The 19,064-nt window shown below is 47.2% G+C and overlaps 1 protein-coding gene across 2 annotated transcripts; it reads left to right on the forward strand.

The window, feature by feature from the left end:
- The first annotated feature begins 318 nt into the window (after nucleotides 1–318).
- neurl4 (neuralized E3 ubiquitin protein ligase 4) lies at nucleotides 319–18,469 on the forward strand. 2 transcript variants are annotated; one of them, XM_085451193.1, is made up of 29 exons: nucleotides 319–521; nucleotides 5,583–6,090; nucleotides 6,178–6,243; nucleotides 6,328–6,797; nucleotides 6,959–7,070; nucleotides 7,151–7,239; nucleotides 7,326–7,398; nucleotides 7,815–8,088; nucleotides 9,643–9,824; nucleotides 9,906–9,991; nucleotides 10,074–10,236; nucleotides 10,327–10,537; nucleotides 11,097–11,173; nucleotides 11,267–11,345; nucleotides 11,610–11,779; nucleotides 11,976–12,104; nucleotides 12,266–12,411; nucleotides 12,545–12,763; nucleotides 13,535–13,633; nucleotides 13,713–13,865; nucleotides 13,945–14,112; nucleotides 14,209–14,367; nucleotides 14,516–14,695; nucleotides 15,184–15,277; nucleotides 15,373–15,480; nucleotides 15,556–15,700; nucleotides 15,834–15,946; nucleotides 16,066–16,225; nucleotides 16,309–18,469. In XM_085451193.1, exons 1-29 carry the CDS (start codon nucleotides 357–359, stop codon nucleotides 16,511–16,513), a joined length of 4,803 nt encoding a protein of 1,600 aa, XP_085307319.1. In that variant the 5' UTR covers nucleotides 319–356; the 3' UTR covers nucleotides 16,514–18,469. The 2 variants fall into 2 exon arrangements, with proteins under 2 accessions (XP_085307319.1, XP_085307320.1); XM_085451194.1 differs by having other exon boundaries at nucleotides 10,330–10,537.
- Nucleotides 18,470–19,064: the final 595 nt, after the last annotated feature.

The raw sequence follows: 19,064 nt of genomic DNA on the forward strand, positions 1-19,064 counted from the left end.
TAATAACACCTATTAATATTTACCTAGAAAATCATATAATAATAAAAAAAAACATACATAAAGCGATAAAATGCGAACTGATAACGAACGTGACTCTAACTGTAGATAAAGTAGAAAGTTTTTAGCCCTCGAGCCAATAAAGGAGAAATAATCAAAAACAAGTGTACGACGAGGCTACGTTGAATGTAAAAACGTTAGCTTCTGAACCAAAGCGTTTATATAGACTTTAAAATGACGCCACGCTTTCAGTCATTAAAGCCTGAGGTGCGGTTGCTAAGGATTCCACACATCTGCCGGCTGCCATAATGTTACTGTCGCAAAGCCTCGCTGTCGTGAATACTGGCCGCCCACTGAAGATGGCGGCGGAGCTGCATCCGCGGAGCGGAAAGCTGATCGGCCTGTCCAACTCGAACCGAACCGCCCGTCGCAACCAGCCAGTCCAGGAGTTCAATCACGGCCTGGTGCTTAGCAAGGAGCCGCTGAGGGACCGGGATGTCTTCACCGTCCGCATTGACAAGAAGGTAAACAAACTGCAGGCCCGCTGCTGGCTCCTCTGAGCGTGTGTGAGGGCAGCGGGACGGGAGTGGAGCTGGAGGGACGAGCCGGGGGTCTGTGGCTGTCCACGGTCTAAAGCTATTGCTGCTGCTAAGGCGGCACACACAGGGCTTGACAGTAGCCGCAGTGTTTACCGCTCCTCAGGCTTTAATTAGATACACCTACAGAGACTGGGGAGGACCGCAGGGAGCTGATAAACAGCCCGCTGTGGGCTGGATGTGATAAACAAGTCTCTTAGCTAACGATAGCCCGCCCGTGTTGCCTTGGTGCCGTCAGATAGCCGTGCTAATGAGCCGCTAGCAGGCTGGCCGGGGCTAGCCTTTCTGGAAGGTGCTACGAGGGCTTTGTCTGGCGCTGACAGGGACCCGATATCGTTTTATCGCGTGAAAGGATCCCACCTAAGCCGGTAAGTGCGGTTCTTTTAGGGCTTGTTTTGAAGGATCGGTCGCCTGTCAGGCTGTCTGTCCGATGGCTAATAACACTGCAGTGTTCATATCGTAGTGACTCAGAGGCCATGTGTGAACAGTACACAGTGACTACACCGAGGCTGTTACCACTGTCATTAATATTAACCAGAGCCTGTGTGCTGAAAGCCTCCGCTCTGCAGCCTCCGCTCACCTCTGTGCGTATGCAAAGCGTCTGCAGACCGCTAGAACTGCTGCTCCAAAAGTGGCTGACTACTTCATGCTGTTACTCATTAATTACATGCACTCTTTCGGCTGACTTCACAACCATTTAAACACAAAATCACGGATATCACGTGTCTAACTTTACTAGACCTGCTGCTGTTAACTGTTTGCATCATCAAGTTAAGTACAGGTGATCTTTTTCCTTTCTTTTTCCTTCATTTCCAGTCAAAGTCCTGCCTCTCCTCAATCACAAGTACAAAGACAGCTTACAGCTACAGTTCGCATCCACTGATGAAGCTTAAACCAGTTTTTAATTGTGACTTTTTGCAGGTAGAGGTGGCCCAATGTTCTCTTTCCTTGAATTAGCATTTGAATTGCATTAAGAGTGCCTGTGCACAGTGTTTACATTTCAGTTGTGGAAAACCTTCTCCGTTGTAATGGCTTCTGTCTCTGCAGTTGGCCTCCCAGCGACGCTTGCCAACAACATGGCAGCATTGGAGTCAGTGCCAAAGCCAACTGCCCCCCCACACACACGAAATGACAGTGTGTCCAGCCGTCTAAAAGCATAGCGTGTGTGCACGTAAAGCATCTGGTTTAATAGCACCTGCTGCATGCTAGATAATTATGCATCCCTGGTGGAGCTCTCAGCCTGATAAAGGCTCTCATAAAAAGGCTCACGCCCTGTCTTTGCATGCATTGCCAGTCTGAAAATCAATAGTTTGACATCACGGAGCACCCGCTGGTATGACTCTTGAGTGCTGACGTCCAGGGTGGGGGGACGTAAACACATGAGGGGGAATGAAGTGATTTATTGGAACAGGACTCGGCAGGTGTTTTAGCATTTAAGGAACTGATATGATAGGATTCAGTGGAAGATTCAACTTGTGATATGGAATACTATGTCATGCATTTTGTATACTGGGAGTTACTTAAAGCTAAAATGATTAGCTGTGTTTTGTCTCGTGTGACAATATCAAGTTTTGAATTGTGCTTAATGGGATGAGTAGATCAATATAATTGGCACATTGATACTAATATCTACTTTGAAATGCCACTTTTCGTTTCTTGCTGTTACTGTTTAATTACGAGCTAAAGCTAAAGTCATAGGTTTTCAAGTCTAACGTGTTTTAAAAGCACACAAATTCAGTAAATTGTGCCACTTTGTGTTCCTCAGTCATGCCGATCTGGCTGGAAAATTTTTATTTGCTCCCAAATAGGAGTTTGTTGTTGTGAGAATTCGCGCCGCAAAAGCTGAGCAGCTGCGTTTCCTCTCTCTAGCGGTGCTCCTCATAGGTGGTGCTTTTGAAATTGACAGGCTATGAACTTCTCTGTTTCCCTATAAAAGATGCTCTGTTGTCCCGCTTAGTGTGTATATTTGTAGCCTAGAATTATTAGTCTTTTTGAGTCGAGTCGAGTGAATGACCGGGAGGCAGACGCCCACAGGCTGCTGTCACGTAAGCGAGAGCGCGAGGGAAGGAGATGTCTGTCTCCTCCACACACACAGACCCGGTCAGCCTGAGCTACTCCCAGATTTGTTAACCCAGATACCCTGGCTGCAGTAGCACACTGCCTTAGATAGCACCTGCCACGGAGCTGAGGAAGAAGTGGGCAGGAGGAGGCTTACTGTAGTGTAAAAAGGACAAAAAAAAAAAGGTATTGATCCCGGGGAAAGTGTCTTTGGCACAGAAGTCAGCTGCAGAAAAACATCCCAGGAGCTGGAAGGGTTTCAGTGATATGGTCACGGTTATCTCTTACACTGGAGTCCTAATGGGGGTGGGGGTGGGTTATGACTGAGCATAAAACTGAGGCTTTTATCCACCGCTGAGGTTTTTGTCAGATACCTTTCTCCTTGAGCAGCAGGTGGAGTGCAGCCAGAACAGGAGTCGACTCCTCTTCAAGACGACGGGGGTTCGCATCTCCTGCGCTCAAGTGTTTTTAATCAAGACTTAAACATCAACGCCAGCTGCTGTTTACATTTTCCTTTTTCTGCTGCAGTCTCTCGTCCACGTTGTGGAGGTTAAACAAAAACGAACAATAGAATTCATCTCGGCAGATCAATAAAGTATCTCGTTGTCGTCAGCTTATGGTGAGCTTCGTGTTACCGGGAAGAAACAGATGCCTCGGGCTGCCTGTTAGGCGATATGAGGCCAATGTCGTGCAAAGGCACGAGGAATTTTTGCTGTGAAACGGGGACCAACTGCGCCATGAGTTTAGGGGATGGTGAGATCGCTGAGCTGAAGCTCAGGTGTTTGTTTTCTTCGAACGGGTTTAATCATTACACCTGGACCACAGAGCCGTCTGTGCTCTCTGCGGCTCCACTTCTTTTTATTATTTCAGTCATAAAACGGAGGAAAGCATTAGCTATGACCTCATAGTGAGAAGATCCTGAGCTTGTACCTGATTCAACTCTGTTCCTTTACTTGTGGAGTTTGCATAATCTGCCTTCAAAAGCTTGTAAAAAAAATTTCCTGCCCCTGTGCCATATTTATATTATAAATCCCAAAAAACTGCCAGCAAGTTGGTGTACAAGTATACACTTAATGGGTAATAAAAAGACAAAAACATATAAACAAAACCCCTCACCTGTAACACAGCAGATAGTTGCCCCTCCCCGATCCAGAGGTTTCTTCCTGTCAAAAGGGAATTTTTCCTTCCTACAGTCGCCAAGTGTCTGATCATACGGGGTCATCTGATTGTTGACATTTCTCTAGATTATTGTAGGTAGGGCTGTGTGATATGACCAAAATCTCATATAACATGAGATATAAGAATTCTATCGTCCGATAACGATATAAATCACACAAATGTAACATTTTCTGTAAATTCTGTGAATCTCCGGCAGCTCGACTTGCGAGAAGTGTTTCCAGCTGCTCATGTAGCTGGAGTCGAGTGTTTTAACTGATGCATGAAACGATAGATTTTTAGACATAAGTTGTAACGGCGACGTTTTCTTTGTGAGTATTTATTACACAGCGTGCTGCGGGGAAAAGCCTGTTCTAACGTTTGAGTCTAAGGCTTATTTTTTTAGCACCTGGCGGCTCTTTTTTGCTTCTCATCCGTAAATAATCTGCTCTTTCACGTGATTAAGTTTATTTTGAAAAGTCTCAACAGGATCTTGAGCTTTATTGTGAAAGGTTTATGTGGAACATAAACAAGCAGACACGCGATGGTTTTAGCGTAGTTGTTGCTAACCACAACGGATAAAAACAGGCGCTTGTCCGTCCATAGTGTGGTTATATTAAATATAAGAGAAAGAGAGAACTTTAAGAAATTAATATAGCCACTACAGTGACCATCAAAACGATGAAAAAATATTTCCGTAAACAGTTTATTTTGCGACACCACGAAACAAACGATAGCGTAAAATGAAACAGACGTTTTTATATCGTCATCCGATATATATCGTTATATCGAACAGCCCTAATTGTAGGGTCCATAAAGCACCTTGGGGCGACTGCTGTTGTTATTGAATATAGAATTGAATTATTTACATACTAGCAATATTTCGTTACCTAAATAATCTTCCGATTGCTGTCAGTGCCGCTGTATCATAGCAGCCCTAATCTGCACACACACTGCAACATGTATCATTTCAACTGTGCTTTTTGTCATCAAGCTAATGGGACATCAGACAGATGACAAATTGGACAATATGTAGGGACAAAGCTGATTACGTCCTTCTGATGTCGTGGTCAGTTGCAAGTTGTTATTTAATTTTTTTCCCTCTTCTGTTTGATCTAAATATAGAGCAGGATGTGTGAAACTCACCCTTCAGTATCAAAATGTATTTAACTCCCATCTTGGCAGTAAGACACCGGTATCATAACAGTGATCTAATGCAGCACTGGTGGTTCAGTGAGTTTTCTTCCAAGTTCATGTTCGTGCTGTTAAACATGACAGTGCAGCGACAGAGTTACTGTCAACTAATCTCTGACAAATTTTCATATTCTTCTACGCTCGCACTGTCCCGCTTTATTCTCAAAGGAGCGCTGCCTGAGCTGTGCTCGTCACCGGCAGATCGACTAAAAATAACAGCGGCGGATCATACACGACACGCCCTTTGTTTTCCATAGATATCTACTTGCAGTTTTTAGCACAGAGCTTCACTTTTTTAAGAGTAACTCCCACGGCACAACACAGCTCCACTCGGAGTCAGAGAAAAAATAATAATAATACATTTTTACTACTTCTGTGCTTTTTCTCAATATTTGCTGTCGACTTCACAAAGCTACATGGCTCTGACGTTATTTTTGAGCGTTTTTAAATGTTTTGCTAAATGTGGGACAAAGACTCGGTCTATGGTAAGGTGTAAAATCCATACTTTGTTGTCTTTTGCTTTTTTAAAAATGGATCTTTAATTAGGAGAAAGGTTAAAGGTCACACTGTGTCTCCTTTCAGGTGAACTCGTGGAGCGGTTCCATCGAAATCGGCGTGACGGCCCTGGACCCCGCCGCTCTGGACTTCCCCAGCAGCGCCACGGGCCTTAAGGGCGGCTCCTGGATCGTGTCGGGCTGCTCGGTGCTACGCGACGGCCGCTCCGTCCTGGAGGAGTATGGCCGCGACCTGGACCAGCTAGCTGAGGGCGACCGCGTGGGCATTCAGCGCAGCTCCCGCGGAGAGCTCCACCTCTGGGTTAACGGGCAGGACTGCGGCGCGGCCGCAAGCGGCCTGCCACCCAAGCTGTGGGCGGTGGTGGACCTGTACGGGAAGTGCACGCAAGTGACAGTTGTGAGTTGCGAGCCGCCACCGCCCTCTGCGGAAAGAGAGAGCGAGACATTAGAGCGGGAGGAGGAGGAGGAGGATGAGGAGGAGGAAGAGGTGCTAGTGTGTGGGGGTCGGGAGGACGCGGGGATCGCGGCACTGATGAATGTGACAGCAATGAATGGAATGATGAATGGAGATGAAGGTAAGAAGCCTTTGCTCTTTATCGCCACGGTTCTTTTTCCTTCTGTCTGTTGGACTGCACTGATCTGCTGTCTCCTATCTCTGCCAGTGCCTGAGCTTAGATGCAGTCACAATAGACCAGACAAGTTCCTCAACAACCTGGAGCCCGATGCTGGTAAGAACATGCCCCCCAGAACCATCAGCGGACACTTTCCAGCTGGACTGGCGCTCACAGCTGTTCTCTTCCCGTGTCTTTCAGTTCTGACGGAGCACCAGCTCTTTGACGTGTTCAACAACGCAATAGTGTCCTTTTACCGCTCCGAAGATGAGGGCGGAGGGGAGGATGGCGGAGGAGGCGGTGGTGGTGGAGGGGGAGGAGCAGCAGGAGGAGGAAATACAGGAAGCGACTCCTCTTCCAGAAATGACAGAGGGAGCAGCAGCGGAGGAATGAACAGCGACAGCGGGACGGGGACGACAGGAGGAGGAGCGGGAAGTGCCGGGGACAGTGGAAATTCTAACAGCAGCCCTGCTGGTAATGGAGGCGTGGGGCCGGGAGCGCTGACAGGCGCGATGACCACCAACGACGCGCTGCTGTTCCACGAGAAGTGCGGCACGCTGATCAAACTGAGCAACAACAACAAGACGGCGGAGCGGAGGAGACCGCTGGACGAGTTCAACAACGGCGTGGTGATGACCAACCGGCCGCTCCGACACAATGAGATGTTTGAGGTGCGTGCACGTATTTGATACAAAGATTTGCACATTAACCGGAAGTAGCACAAGGACGTGACAGCAGCATTAAGGGTTTATGAAAGTGCAATAAAATCTTTGGTTGACATTAAAATCAATGAATAATTGTGACAGATAATCATAATACTCTCTGCTATCAGATCCGTATCGATAAGCTGGTGGACAAGTGGTCAGGCTCAATAGAGATAGGTGTGACCACACACAACCCCAACAACCTGGACTATCCTGCAACTATGACCAATCTGCGCTCAGGTAAGGCACGAGTAATGACACGGGGAAGTCTGTTTGTCTGCGGCAAATTACAAGGTGCTGATTGTTTCTGCTTCTTTAAGGTACAATCATGATGAGCGGCTGTGGGATATTAACCAACGGAAAAGGAACCCGCAGGGAATACTGTGAATTCAGCCTCGATGAACTTCAGGTGAAGCACGTGAACACACGCGTAAACATCTCATTTCGTCTTTTTCTGGTAAATCTGACTTTACTTTCTCCGTTATCGACTTTTAGGAGGGAGATCACATAGGGTTGATGCGCAAAGCCAGTGGAGCGCTTCATTTTTACATCAATGGCATCGATCAAGGTGAGACGGATCACAGCCTTTGATGAGGAGACAGAAGTCCGGTCCAGGACTTTGAAGCTGCAGGCGCAATATGGTGGTTATGAATGAGTGAGAGATGTAGCCAGTAACCACAAAGCAGTTCATCTGGTGCTGGAGATTTCTTTTAGTTATTTACACCGATCAAGGATAACATTTTGACCACCTGCCCCGTATTGTGTTAGCCCGTGCCACGATGAAGAGATAATCAGTGTTATTTACTTCACCTGTCAGTAGCCATAATGTTATGCCTGATCGATGTAAATATGTTTTAGCTCCTGTGTTATTCTCGGCTGTTCATCTCTGTATTAAGATGTGTCTGAAGATGTAATCGTAGAATCCACACTTGGATGAAGTATTGAGTGTAAAGAATTTTACTGTTCTTGCTTTGTTTCTCCCAGGCGTCGCAGCAGCTCAGACCCCCAACGTGGTTTACGGCGTGGTCGACCTCTACGGCATGGCTGTCAAAGTCACGATAGTCCACAACCACAATCACAGCGACCGCCTCAGACGCAACAACGCCATCATGAGAGCGCTGTCCCCCGACGTGGGCCGACCCCGGACAACTCTCTCCGTCACCCCGGACGCAGAGCTGCCCGACCGTCTGCTCTTTCACCCCAACTGTGGTCAGAAGGCCGCCATCATCAGCGATGGCAGGACGGCGCTGCGACCTCAGTGAGTTGTCCTTTCTGCTACTTCATGTTAACCTCGTGATCTGAAAATACTTGTTACGGGTAATGCACACAACTACACCGCGTTCCAAATTATTATGCAAATGATACGTTTCTCTGATTTTCCTACATAGTTGATTCAAATGACAGCATCATTTTCAAGTCATCAAGCATTAGAGTACAATTCAAATGTCTTAACAGGTCAAGTTACATATTAACATGGGACCCCTTATTTGATAGCAGTTCACAGTTCTTGCACTCATGGAACTTGTGAGTTTTTGGAGAGTTTCTGCTTGAATGTCTTTGCAGGATGTCAGCCTCCCAGAGCTGCTGTTTGGATGTGAACTGCCTCCCACCCTCATAGTTTTTGCTTGAGGATGCTCCAAAAGTTCTCAATAGGATTGAGGTTAGGGGAGGATGGGGGCCACACCATGAGTTCCTCTCCTTTTATGCCGATAGCAGCCAATGATGCAGAGGTATTCCTTGCAGCATGAGATGGTGCATTGTCTTGCATGAAGATGATTTTGTTGCGGAAAGCACGGTTCTTCTTTTTCTACCGTGGAAGAAAGTGGTCAGTCAGAAAAGCCACATCCTTTGCAGAGGCCATTTCCACACCTTCAGGGACCCTAAAGCGCCGACCAGCTCTCTCCCCGTGATTCCGGCTCAAAACTTGACTCCACCACCTCCTTGCTGATGTCACAGCCTTGTTGGGACATGTTGGCTGTCCATCAACCGTCCACCAACCGTCCACCGCTGCATCCATCTGGACCATCCAGGGTTGAATGGCACTCATCTGTGAACAAGACTGTTTGAAAACTAGTCTTCATGTAGTTCTGGGCCCACTGCAGCCGTTTCTGCTGTGAGCATTGGTTAGGGGTGGCCGAATAGAAGGTTTATGCACAACAGCAAGTCTCTGGAGGGTCCTACACCTTGATGTTCGCAGGGCTCCAGAGGAACCAGCAGCTTCAAATATCTGTTTGCTGCTTTGTAATGGCCTTTTAGCAGCCACAAATCTCTTAACATTATGCTGATCACGCTTAAGTTTTCGTGAAGTATCTAAGGTTTTCATTACGTGTCCGAGTCATTCAACTATTTCACGCTTTTCAGCAGCAGAGAGATCCTTTTCTTTCCCATATTGCTTGAAAATGCTGGTCTGCTTAATAATGTGGAACATCCTTCTTTAGTGGTTTTTCCTTTAATTGTTCTCAAACCAATGTGTCCGAGATTGATTTCAGTGATCCAAAGAGCCCTGAGACACAATTCCATACATGAGTTTAATTGACAAACAACTTATTTAATCTTTATGCCACTTAAACACAATTTGCATAATAATTTGGAACGTGGTGTAAATATGTTCTCGCGGCTCAATATTTTTAGTGTTTACTCATCTTCACACTAATCTTTGCTGCAAAAGCTCCTAAAACCTCTGAACAACACGCAGATTACCTGCTTGTCCTCTGCTGTATTTTTCATAAGTACTTGTGAAGAAAGTTGATATAGTACTGCAGTATTTCAATCACAGAACAGTGATGGAGTGTAAACAGTGCCGCTTTTACAGCGCCACTGACGACTTCAATCACGGCGTGGTCCTGAGCAGCCGGCCGCTGCGCTCCAATGAGGTGTTCCAGGTTCGCATAGACAAAATGGTGGACAAGTGGGCGGGTTCCATTGAAATAGGCGTCACAACGCACAACCCCGCCTACCTGCAGCTGCCCTCCACCATGACAAACCTGCGCTCAGGTGAGATGAGATGGAGCAGCTTTTGTAGTTTGGATAACTTGCTGCGCCGGGGTTACTGATCCCACTGGGGATGTTTTCCAGGGACGTGGATGATGACGGGGAACGGTGTTATGCACAACGGAACGACTATACTGGATGAGTATGGACACAACCTGGACCGACTCAAGGTTAGTGGTAATAATGTTTGTTTTTATTACTATTTTAAACATGACTGTTTGTTTTGTTTTTAATGCATTGTTCTCGTTCCAGGCCGGTGACACAGTCGGTGTGGTGCGTAAAGAAGATGGCAGCCTTCATTTCTTTGTGAACGGCGTGGCTCAGGGCCCGGCAGCTTGGAATGTCCCCCCCAGCGTCTATGCCGTGGTGGATCTCTACGGCCAGGCTGCACAGGCCACCATCATGGACGACATGGGTAAGACAGGAGAGCACGAGAACTAAGAAATGTCTTTAAAAAGAAAATATTATCATCAGAGTTATTTTTCTCTGCTTCTTTCTCTTTCAGTAGACCTCCCTCCTCTTCCAGAGGACAGCTCCGAGGGACCCACAGCCATGTCCCCTGGGAGTCCTTGCTCAGTAGGCGGAGCCACCACAACCACTGACTTGCGTTTCCACCACCTACATGGCACCAATGCTGTCATCACCAACGGGGGGCGCACCGCCCTGCGTCAGAACTGCCGCAGCGAGTTCAACGATGCTATTGTCATCTCCAACAGGTGAAACACGTGACGTCAAAGTGACCTGTAGTGACTCTTAATCCATCCATGGAAGATTGTGCTTTATATAAAAAAATAAATCTTAATCCTGCAATCTTCCTAACAGCCAGCAGGGGGCAGCACCCGTTTGATTATATAGAAGTTTATAAGGAAATCGCTTTGCTCCTCTCTTGATCTTTGACCTCATAACAAAACATTTCTCACTCTCAATCACTAGTTTTCTGTTTTGTTCAACAAAACGTGCACATTTTGTAAATTATCAACCCAGCAAGAGTTAAAAAGACAGTAGAGCCATGTTGGTTTAGTGTGGGGCTCCTGTATGAGTGTGCGGCGTCTCTAGGTTTGTCCACCACTTGTCACATCTGGTTTCAAAACACCAAGATGAAACCAGTGATGGCGCTGTCCATCTTCTTATACAGTCTATGCTTAAAGACTATCCACCTCTTATTCACAGGAGATGGGCGGTGTCACCATGTTTGATTTGCTCATTAGGTGAAGGTGTAAAGCGTTTCTCTGTGGAGCCGCTAACATTCCTCTGTCATGTCTTAAACTGCTGCAGGTGCCTTCGGGACGGAGAGCTGTTTGAAATCGTGATCCAGAAGATGGTGGACCGCTGGTCGGGTTCGATAGAAGCCGGTGAGATGTTTGCCATGTGTCCAGCAGCAGGTCACTTCACACTAGAGCAGCAAAAAAACAAAAGTGTTCCTCTCCTCGTCTTCCCGTGTTTAGGAGTGACAGCCATCAGACCAGAGGAGCTGGAGTTTCCAAACACCATGACAGACATCGACTATGACACGTGGATGCTCAGGTACTGATGCTGTATGCCAATGTGATGTCATCTTGAAACTAATGTCTGTGCTTTATTAAGAAGGACTCAGTGTATGTGTGCTCAGCATGACCAATGCAGATGTGCACGTTCCCAGTTGTCTCTTTTTAACCTATTAAAACTGGTGTACAGAGAAGATAATTGTTGGAAAGTCAAAATATTTTTCCAGAACTTTTTTTGTGGAAAAATGTAAAATTTTGGTTTCAACTGAGAACATTTTTTTTTCCCTTTCTGCTTTCCTCGCAGTGGGACGGCCATCATGCAGGATGGCAACACAATGCGCAACAACTACGGCTGCGATCTGGACTCCCTGACGACGGGCTCGCGGATCGGGATGATGCGCTCAGCCAGCGGAGACCTCCACTATTATATCAACGGTGTCGACCAAGGTGTCGCCTGCTCTGGCCTCCCATCAGGTAGGAAATTGTACGAGTTGGAGGACTTGACTGAAGCAACACATACCACTACTACTTCCTCTAAATCAGCCACGCTTTCCCTCTGCACATCCAAACCATACATACTTGCTTCTGCTGCCTTTCATTCTGCCACAGGGTTGAGATGGATTATGGTAAAGGAGTCAGATTAACAGATGTGTGTGTCTGACTCTTTCAGAGGTGTATGCTGTGATCGATCTGTACGGTCAGTGCGTTCAGGTGTCCATCACCAGCTCATCGGGCCCGCTGGACAACAGCCTCTGTACCAGCAACGTCACAGAGAAGAGCTTCCCCATCCACTCACCAGGTAAATGTCAGGATCCTTACTTAGTACCAAAAGCAAAATGAGTAGAAATGACGGGTGGTTCAAGAGTTTTGCACAGCACTGCATATTTCAAAATGGAAGAAAAAGACGAAACTATGTTCTCAGAGTCTGATGTGTTTGTTCTTCATTCCGTGTGATTGCAGTGGCAGGTGTTGCCCACCGGCTCCACAGCAAACACGGTAAGAACGTGGTGCTGCTCGGCGAGGGCTGCCAGGCCGTCCGAGTCGGAGGTTACGCTCACGGCATCGCGTTCAGCGCAAAGGAGCTCAAAACGGATGAGCTGTTTGAGGTGAGGAAGAGGTCACGGTGACCAGATATTTCAGAGATGGCGGGCCTGATTTGCAACATTTGAAATGCTTAAAAGTAGAAAGGAAAGGTTTGAGTTCTGCATTTAATCCTCTCCTGCTCCTCTCTCCCTGCAGGTGAGGATAGATGAGGTGGATGAGCAGTGGTGCGGCTCGCTGCATATCGGCCTGACCACGCTGGCTCCTCTGGAGCTGCCATCCTGCCCGCTGTCAGGTCTCTCCCCCTCCCTCCCGCAGCTCCGCACCAAGGTCACCTGGCTGCTCTGCGGCTCCGAGGTCCGTCGCAACGGCGTGCTGCAGCGGCAGAACTACGGCTGCTCACTGGACCGGCTGATGGTAAGCCACGCACACACCCCCTCCTCCCCCGCCGGCTCTCTGAGCTGTGCACCGAAGCTCTTCACGGATACCTGTAAGCGGCGCTTCAAGTAACTCATTAAATTTTAAGGATTTCGTTGAAGATCAAATTAAAGACCCTTAAACCTGTTGACTTAAGAGATTCTCACAGCCTTTCAGAGAAGCTTAGAAGAATCTGCTTCTTTGTCTCCTGCACGCTCACATTTTTGTCTTTTTTATTTTGTGTTTTGTTTTTTTTAAAATTGGAGAACCACTTTTTAAAAATACAAATTTTAAAGGCACCGTCTAAATAGCTGGATCGAGGGCTTCTCACTGTTCACTGATGATTAATATTTAACATTATCTGTCCATCATTTGAAGTTGACCCCAGGGTATAAAAACCTGCAGACTTAAACACGAGCACCCACGCTCTTAATCTTCAAGTTAAAATGCAAATCCTGAATAGTTTGGAGCTGAATACTAATCGGCTTACTCCATCAGTCTTCGGGCTTTTTGATTTAAATATTGATTCATTTTCTTAATGCAGAGAAATGCTGTGATTCCTTTGTGTTGTTTATCTGCTGTGGCTGAATAAAGCTTTAAAACAGAGCGGAAACTAATGTTTTGAGACTTTTTCTAAATGTCTCTTATCTTTGAAAAGCATTGAAGCTAAAAACCAGACGAACAGCAGCAGTGTGTCATCGCCGCACGTCACTCGGAGGTGTTAATTGTGTCGTGACACAGGCGGCGTTAAACCCGGATTTGTGTTTTCAGGTTGGGAACCGCGTCGGAGTGAAGAGGTGCAACGACGACACCATGCACATCTTCATCGACGGAGAAGACATGGGGCCCGCCGCGACAGCCGTAGCTAAGGTAACCACCGCTCACTCTGACTCTCATCAGTGATGTCGGTCTGCGATGCCACTCAGCGCCTCTTTCTTGCTCCTTGCAGAACGTTTATGGAGTTTTGGACCTGTACGGGCGGATAACGGCGGCGTCCATCGTCAGCTCCTCGCTAACGGAGGACGTGGAGAGCGTTAAGGCGCCCTCGCTCTCCTCAGACAGCTGCAGCGAGGGCGAGGAGGACAGCACTCCCGTCAGAGAGGTATGAAGGATATTTAAGAGGTACCCTCCGCCTGTTCGATTTTTAGAGAGAAAGTCTGACTCTCTGTTGCCATCTTCAGGCCGAGAGCGAACCGTGCGTGCTGGTGCCCACTGTCATGGCATTCCTGGAGAATCACGGCAAAAACATCCAGCTGTCCAATCAGAACCTGACAGCAGCCAGAGTGTCGAGCTACAACCAGGGCCTGCTGGTCACCGCCCAGCCGCTGGCTCGTCAGCAGCTGTTCCAGGTAAGAGTAAGGCTTAACGTAATCATTCGGATCCTCCGAGCGCTCGCTTCGATTTCGGGGGTACCGTCTTAAACCATCGCTGTTTTTGCCCACCAGTTTCACATCGACCGTCTGAACCCGTCATGGACGTCGTCGCTGTCTTTAGGGGTGATTGGTCACTCCCCCGACCGGCTCAACTTCCCCTCCACGGCGTGCTGTCTGAAGCGCTCAGCCTGGCTCCTGCAGCGAGACTCTGTCTTCCACAACTCCCTGAAGGTGTGCACTGAGATCACACAGATCTGTCATCGGGGAGGATATTGATTTATTTTTTTCTGTCTTACATGAGAGAGTCTGTTCGCACTGACCCTCAAATTTGACTTCCTTCACTTTCACTGCTTCACTTGTCTCCCCCTCTTTTTTCCAGATATGTGAGAACTACGGTCCTAACCTGGATACGTGTCCAGAGGGGACGGCGTTGGGTCTGCTGGTGGACGCCAACAGTTGTCTCCACCTTTATGTCAACGGCATGGACCAGGGCGTGGCGGCCCAGGACATCCCTTCTCCCTGTTACCCCTTCATAGACCTCTACGGCCAGTGTGAACAGGTTTGCGCACACATTAGTGCATGTTTTGCATAAAAATCCAGAAATGATTTGTAGAAGAAAACAAAGAGCCGACTAACATTAAAAAGAACATGAAAGTGTAAGCTGAGAGTGGATTTGTTTTATCGTGTTTAATGAACTTTAAGTCCAAAAACAGACCAGAGACTTCATTTCTGTCACATTTGAAGATTGCCAAAGTTTAGGGGTACGGAAAGCCAAAAGGGTCATAGCAAACCATCAGGTGGCAGCACAGTTAGCAGTGTCACCTTTCTGTGTGGAGTTTGCATGTTCCCCCCACAGCATCTACAAGCTTTTATTAGATACCCACGTGTGATGAGCGATGGCACTGAAACAGACCCTGTGCGTCTTTTAGGTTTGTGCAGCTCTTCCAGCTGCTACCTTTAGACCTTCGTGTAGCTGAAAGCTGTGAATACAGTTAGTGTGTGGACTGTGAGGCAGCATGTTTATCATATGTCATGTGCTGACGGCAGGTTACAATAGTCACCAACAACGTGCCAGCTGTGGGTGGAGAAAGTGGTGAGACCCGCTGTCAGGGCGACATGGAGAAGGCAGACATGGTTGATGGTACGAAGCTGACTTTTTTTCTTTCTTTTTTTTAAATATTCAAAGTGCTGAGGCCGTCAGATTGATCAGTTTTGCCTCCTTTCCTTTCACAACAGGAATCAAAGAGAGTGTGTGCTGGACGCCGCCTCCAGAGGTCAACCCCAATAAGACCTGCGAGTACCAGGCGCTGTGCTCGCGCTTTAAGGACATGCTCACGTTACCAGGTGGGTGCTTCATCTTTCAGCTTTTCTTCCCGAGACTTCATCTGGATCTAAAACGCAGCGTCTCTGTTTATTAAGATGGATACTTCAGTGAAGATGCAAAGTACAACCTGTGCTACTGTGAGTCCTGCCACAAACTCCGGGGGGACGAGGCGTATTACAAGAGAGGAGAGCCGCCCCGGGACTACGCCCTGCCCTTTGGGTGGTGCCGCTTTGGCCTCAGGTAAGAAGACGGCCTCAAGCTGAGCAGCGATGACATCACTATCCGTTTGACCTGAAACTAGCGAGGGAGTCCACGTTAATCCGTTCAGCTTGCTTTGTGTTTGCGTCAGTAACACACTGTCACATCTGTACAGGATGAAGTCCCACTGTGAGGTTTCCAATGCACTGAAGAAGTGGCACATCGCGTACCACGGCACCAGCGTGGGAGCTCTGCGACACACGCTGGACCACAGCCAGCTGTTGCCGGGTAGAGAAATCACCGGCACGCCTTTTCTGTATTCACACGACGACTCCAGACACACGCGAGTTGTTTAAGGAAACACCTTAAAGCAGCTAAAACAACATTTTGACGCTTTGTCTCCACAGGGATGTCGTCCATCTTCTCGGTGTCTCCAGCGAAGGTGGAAGGGCCGAACGGCTACAGCGAGCCGGAGGAGAACAGCGCCCCCGGCAGGGAGGTGCCCAGGGTGCGACTCTCCCCCACCATGCGCTACTCTGGCTTGGAGATCTTTGCTCCCAAAGTGCAGTAAGTCACATCTGCCTGTTTTATGAGTGCTAACAGGAAGTGAGGTGGCTTTTTGTACTAACAGCGCACTTCTCCTCACGCAGATTTCGGGACCCCCGTTCTCACCGCTGCCACCAGGCTCAGGTGGGATTCCAGGTGTGCGTGCGCCCGGGCTCCTACAAGGTGGGACCCCCGACGCTCGGCCACAGCGAGCCCCTGGACCCTCGCTTCAGCAACTCCGAGATCGAGTGGATCACCAAGGAGCAGGGCGGCACGCTCCTCTACGGACTGCTCGTTCGGATCGAGTGAACGGAGCAATGAAGGAAGAATTTGGGTGGAGGCGGGGTAGCTCCACACGGCACTCCTAGTACTTTTCGAACAGAAGAAAAACTTGACAACCAAATCCAGCCCTGCCTTGAGCGAGAGACTCCTCTGGAATCCAGCTGTTCCTGCTGTGGAGTGTTGACACTTCAGCATCTTTGATTTAGTTTCGTTCCTTTCGCTCTCGGACTCTTTTAGCGGCGCCGCGGCGGTTTCAAAGGACAGACACTGCCTGCACTTTATGTTTCAGACACTCGTGGGCGATTTTTAAACTTCTCATCCACACAAAGCATTCGTTCATCCGCTGTAGGGTTTTTTTTTAATCATTTTTATTACACTTTTCTTTTTCTTCTTTCTTTCCCGGAGCCTCACAAACGGCTTCTCTTTTTGGCACTTACTTTTAACACTGTGCTGGTCAGTGTTTTACTTTGGGAGGAGCTGCACTCCTGCCAGTCTGCACGTTAACAAACTGTCACCTAAAAACACAAATGTGGGTAAAAAAGAAGAAAAACAAAACGAGGAGAGTGAGGATGTTTTCACACACAGACAAAAAAGAAGACACACTTGAATCTGGAGGGATTTTAAAACTGGAGTGGGTGGGTTGGGGGGGGCTTGTTTACACATGTACCACTGTATGTTGCTGTCCTCTTCATGTCTCCACATTAGCAGTTTGGCTTTTTTGTTTGTTTTTAAATCAGCCCCGTTTGCAGTCTTGTCCAGCATCACTTCTTTATCGAATGGGAAAACAAGTTAGGACCTGGGACCTGCCCCCGCTGCACGTTTGGGATTGTCAAAGTGCAGGTGATGAATGATAACTAACGCTCCAGCCTTACAAGTTAAGGAGATATGAAATATTTTAAGATACTGTAGAATTAAACACAAGTTTATAGTACACTGTTTAATTTAAAGAAATTACAAGCTTATTAGCATCTTTTTTTTGCTTAGATTTTACCTTTCACACCTGTATAATGATTATGAAGCTACAGCGAGCCCCTTTTAAACCTCTCCCACATGGTTCCCTGTGATACCTCACCTCATTTTAAAGGTTTTCAGACAGTATTTTTTGAGTTTAAGGTTTACAAGAGAAAGGGATGAAAATGTGGATGAAGTCGTAGGTTTAACAGCACCCGTAGCACACAGATGCTCTCCAGGTTCCTCTGGAAGTGCATCTCTCACTGTTGCTGTTGTTGTCAGCGATGGCCTGAGAGAAAACGGCAACTTCAGGATGCTTCCTCTAGAGAAGCATCCTGAATCAGTGCCACTGCTCTCTATTCTTTAGTGCTTGTGCGGTTTAAACAGACCAGCGTGAGAGGACGTTAATTACCAAGCTTCAGAGGACGCGGTAGCTTTGGAGAGTCCTACAGGCTGACTGTATCTTCATGTGAAAACGCACATTTCCCCAGATGTTTAGCTTCTTCTTCTAAAGGTCAGCGAAATGGACTCACACCAAAAAAGGTGTGACCGCCCTTTCATCCTTTCAGTTTACACTCGATCCACCCCCGGGAGCAGAGTCCGTGTCCCCGCGACCTACGTCCAGGTGTTTACACGTGAATGTTTCTTCATGATTTACACTCTGTGTCAAACGTTTATGCTCAACATCCACCTTGACTGCATGTCAGCTTCCCACTCTTCAGTTCAGTTTCCAACATTTCTTTCATTTAAAGAGCCAAACTCACTTCACGATCGAAGCTCGCTCACCTTCTATAAAAGCAGCTGTGACGGGGAATCTTAAGAGGAAAAGAAAAACACTTCCAATCAAAAATGTGAAAACAATAAAGTTATTAAGTGGGTTTATTTATGGCCCAGTGCTGCTTTGTACAATTTAATTTGTATTTTTTGGGGGGTTATTTCTGTTTTCTGTATGTCGCGTTGTACAGGCTGTTACATAACAGATCATATCTTCCTGATTTATAAAAAATAAAACTGACAGACAGTATGCACACATGGATGGGTAAAGTCTGTTTTTTTCCCCTTTGAGCTGAAAAACAAACAGATGCTGAAAAGAAAAGACCAAACCAGCTGGTGCTTTTTGCTTCCTTTTTTTTCACATTTTATTTCCAGTAGGAAAAAAGAAAAGTCTGGTCACTGACACGTTATTGCAGTGTTGCACACTTAATCACACCACCTCCAAAATCCTGGTGACTTGTAACTCTTTAAGGCCGATAGTGGGATTTTTCATAGCTTTTTTGTTTTCTGTACAGAAACAGCGGCTGCTTCGCGAGAAGCTCCATCCTGCTATTTAACAACAAGCACACACAATGTGATTAAAAAAAAAATGCAGACCCAGCAAAGTGGCAGCTGAAAGTCAGAGTGAGGGAGTTTGCTGCTCCACGAACAAAAGATCTGACTGTAGTACTGACGGGGCCTGATCTACTCTGTGGTCCTGCTGGGTTGCATAGTCGGCGTCTTTTGCAAATCCATCCTCAGCGGTTAAGTTGTTTCTGCACCAGCTTCACTTTTAAGTTGGACCCTGAGATTATTTATTTTTTATTCATTTATTAATTTTTTATCGTCTGCTAACAGAGCTGTTCACTCTGCC

This window comes from Copadichromis virginalis, linkage group LG3 (genome assembly GCF_057382275.1).
Source record: "Copadichromis virginalis isolate Kocher_CV1m ecotype Utaka linkage group LG3, C_Virginalis_male_GT1.1, whole genome shotgun sequence".
Lineage (NCBI taxonomy): Eukaryota > Metazoa > Chordata > Actinopteri > Cichliformes > Cichlidae > Copadichromis > Copadichromis virginalis.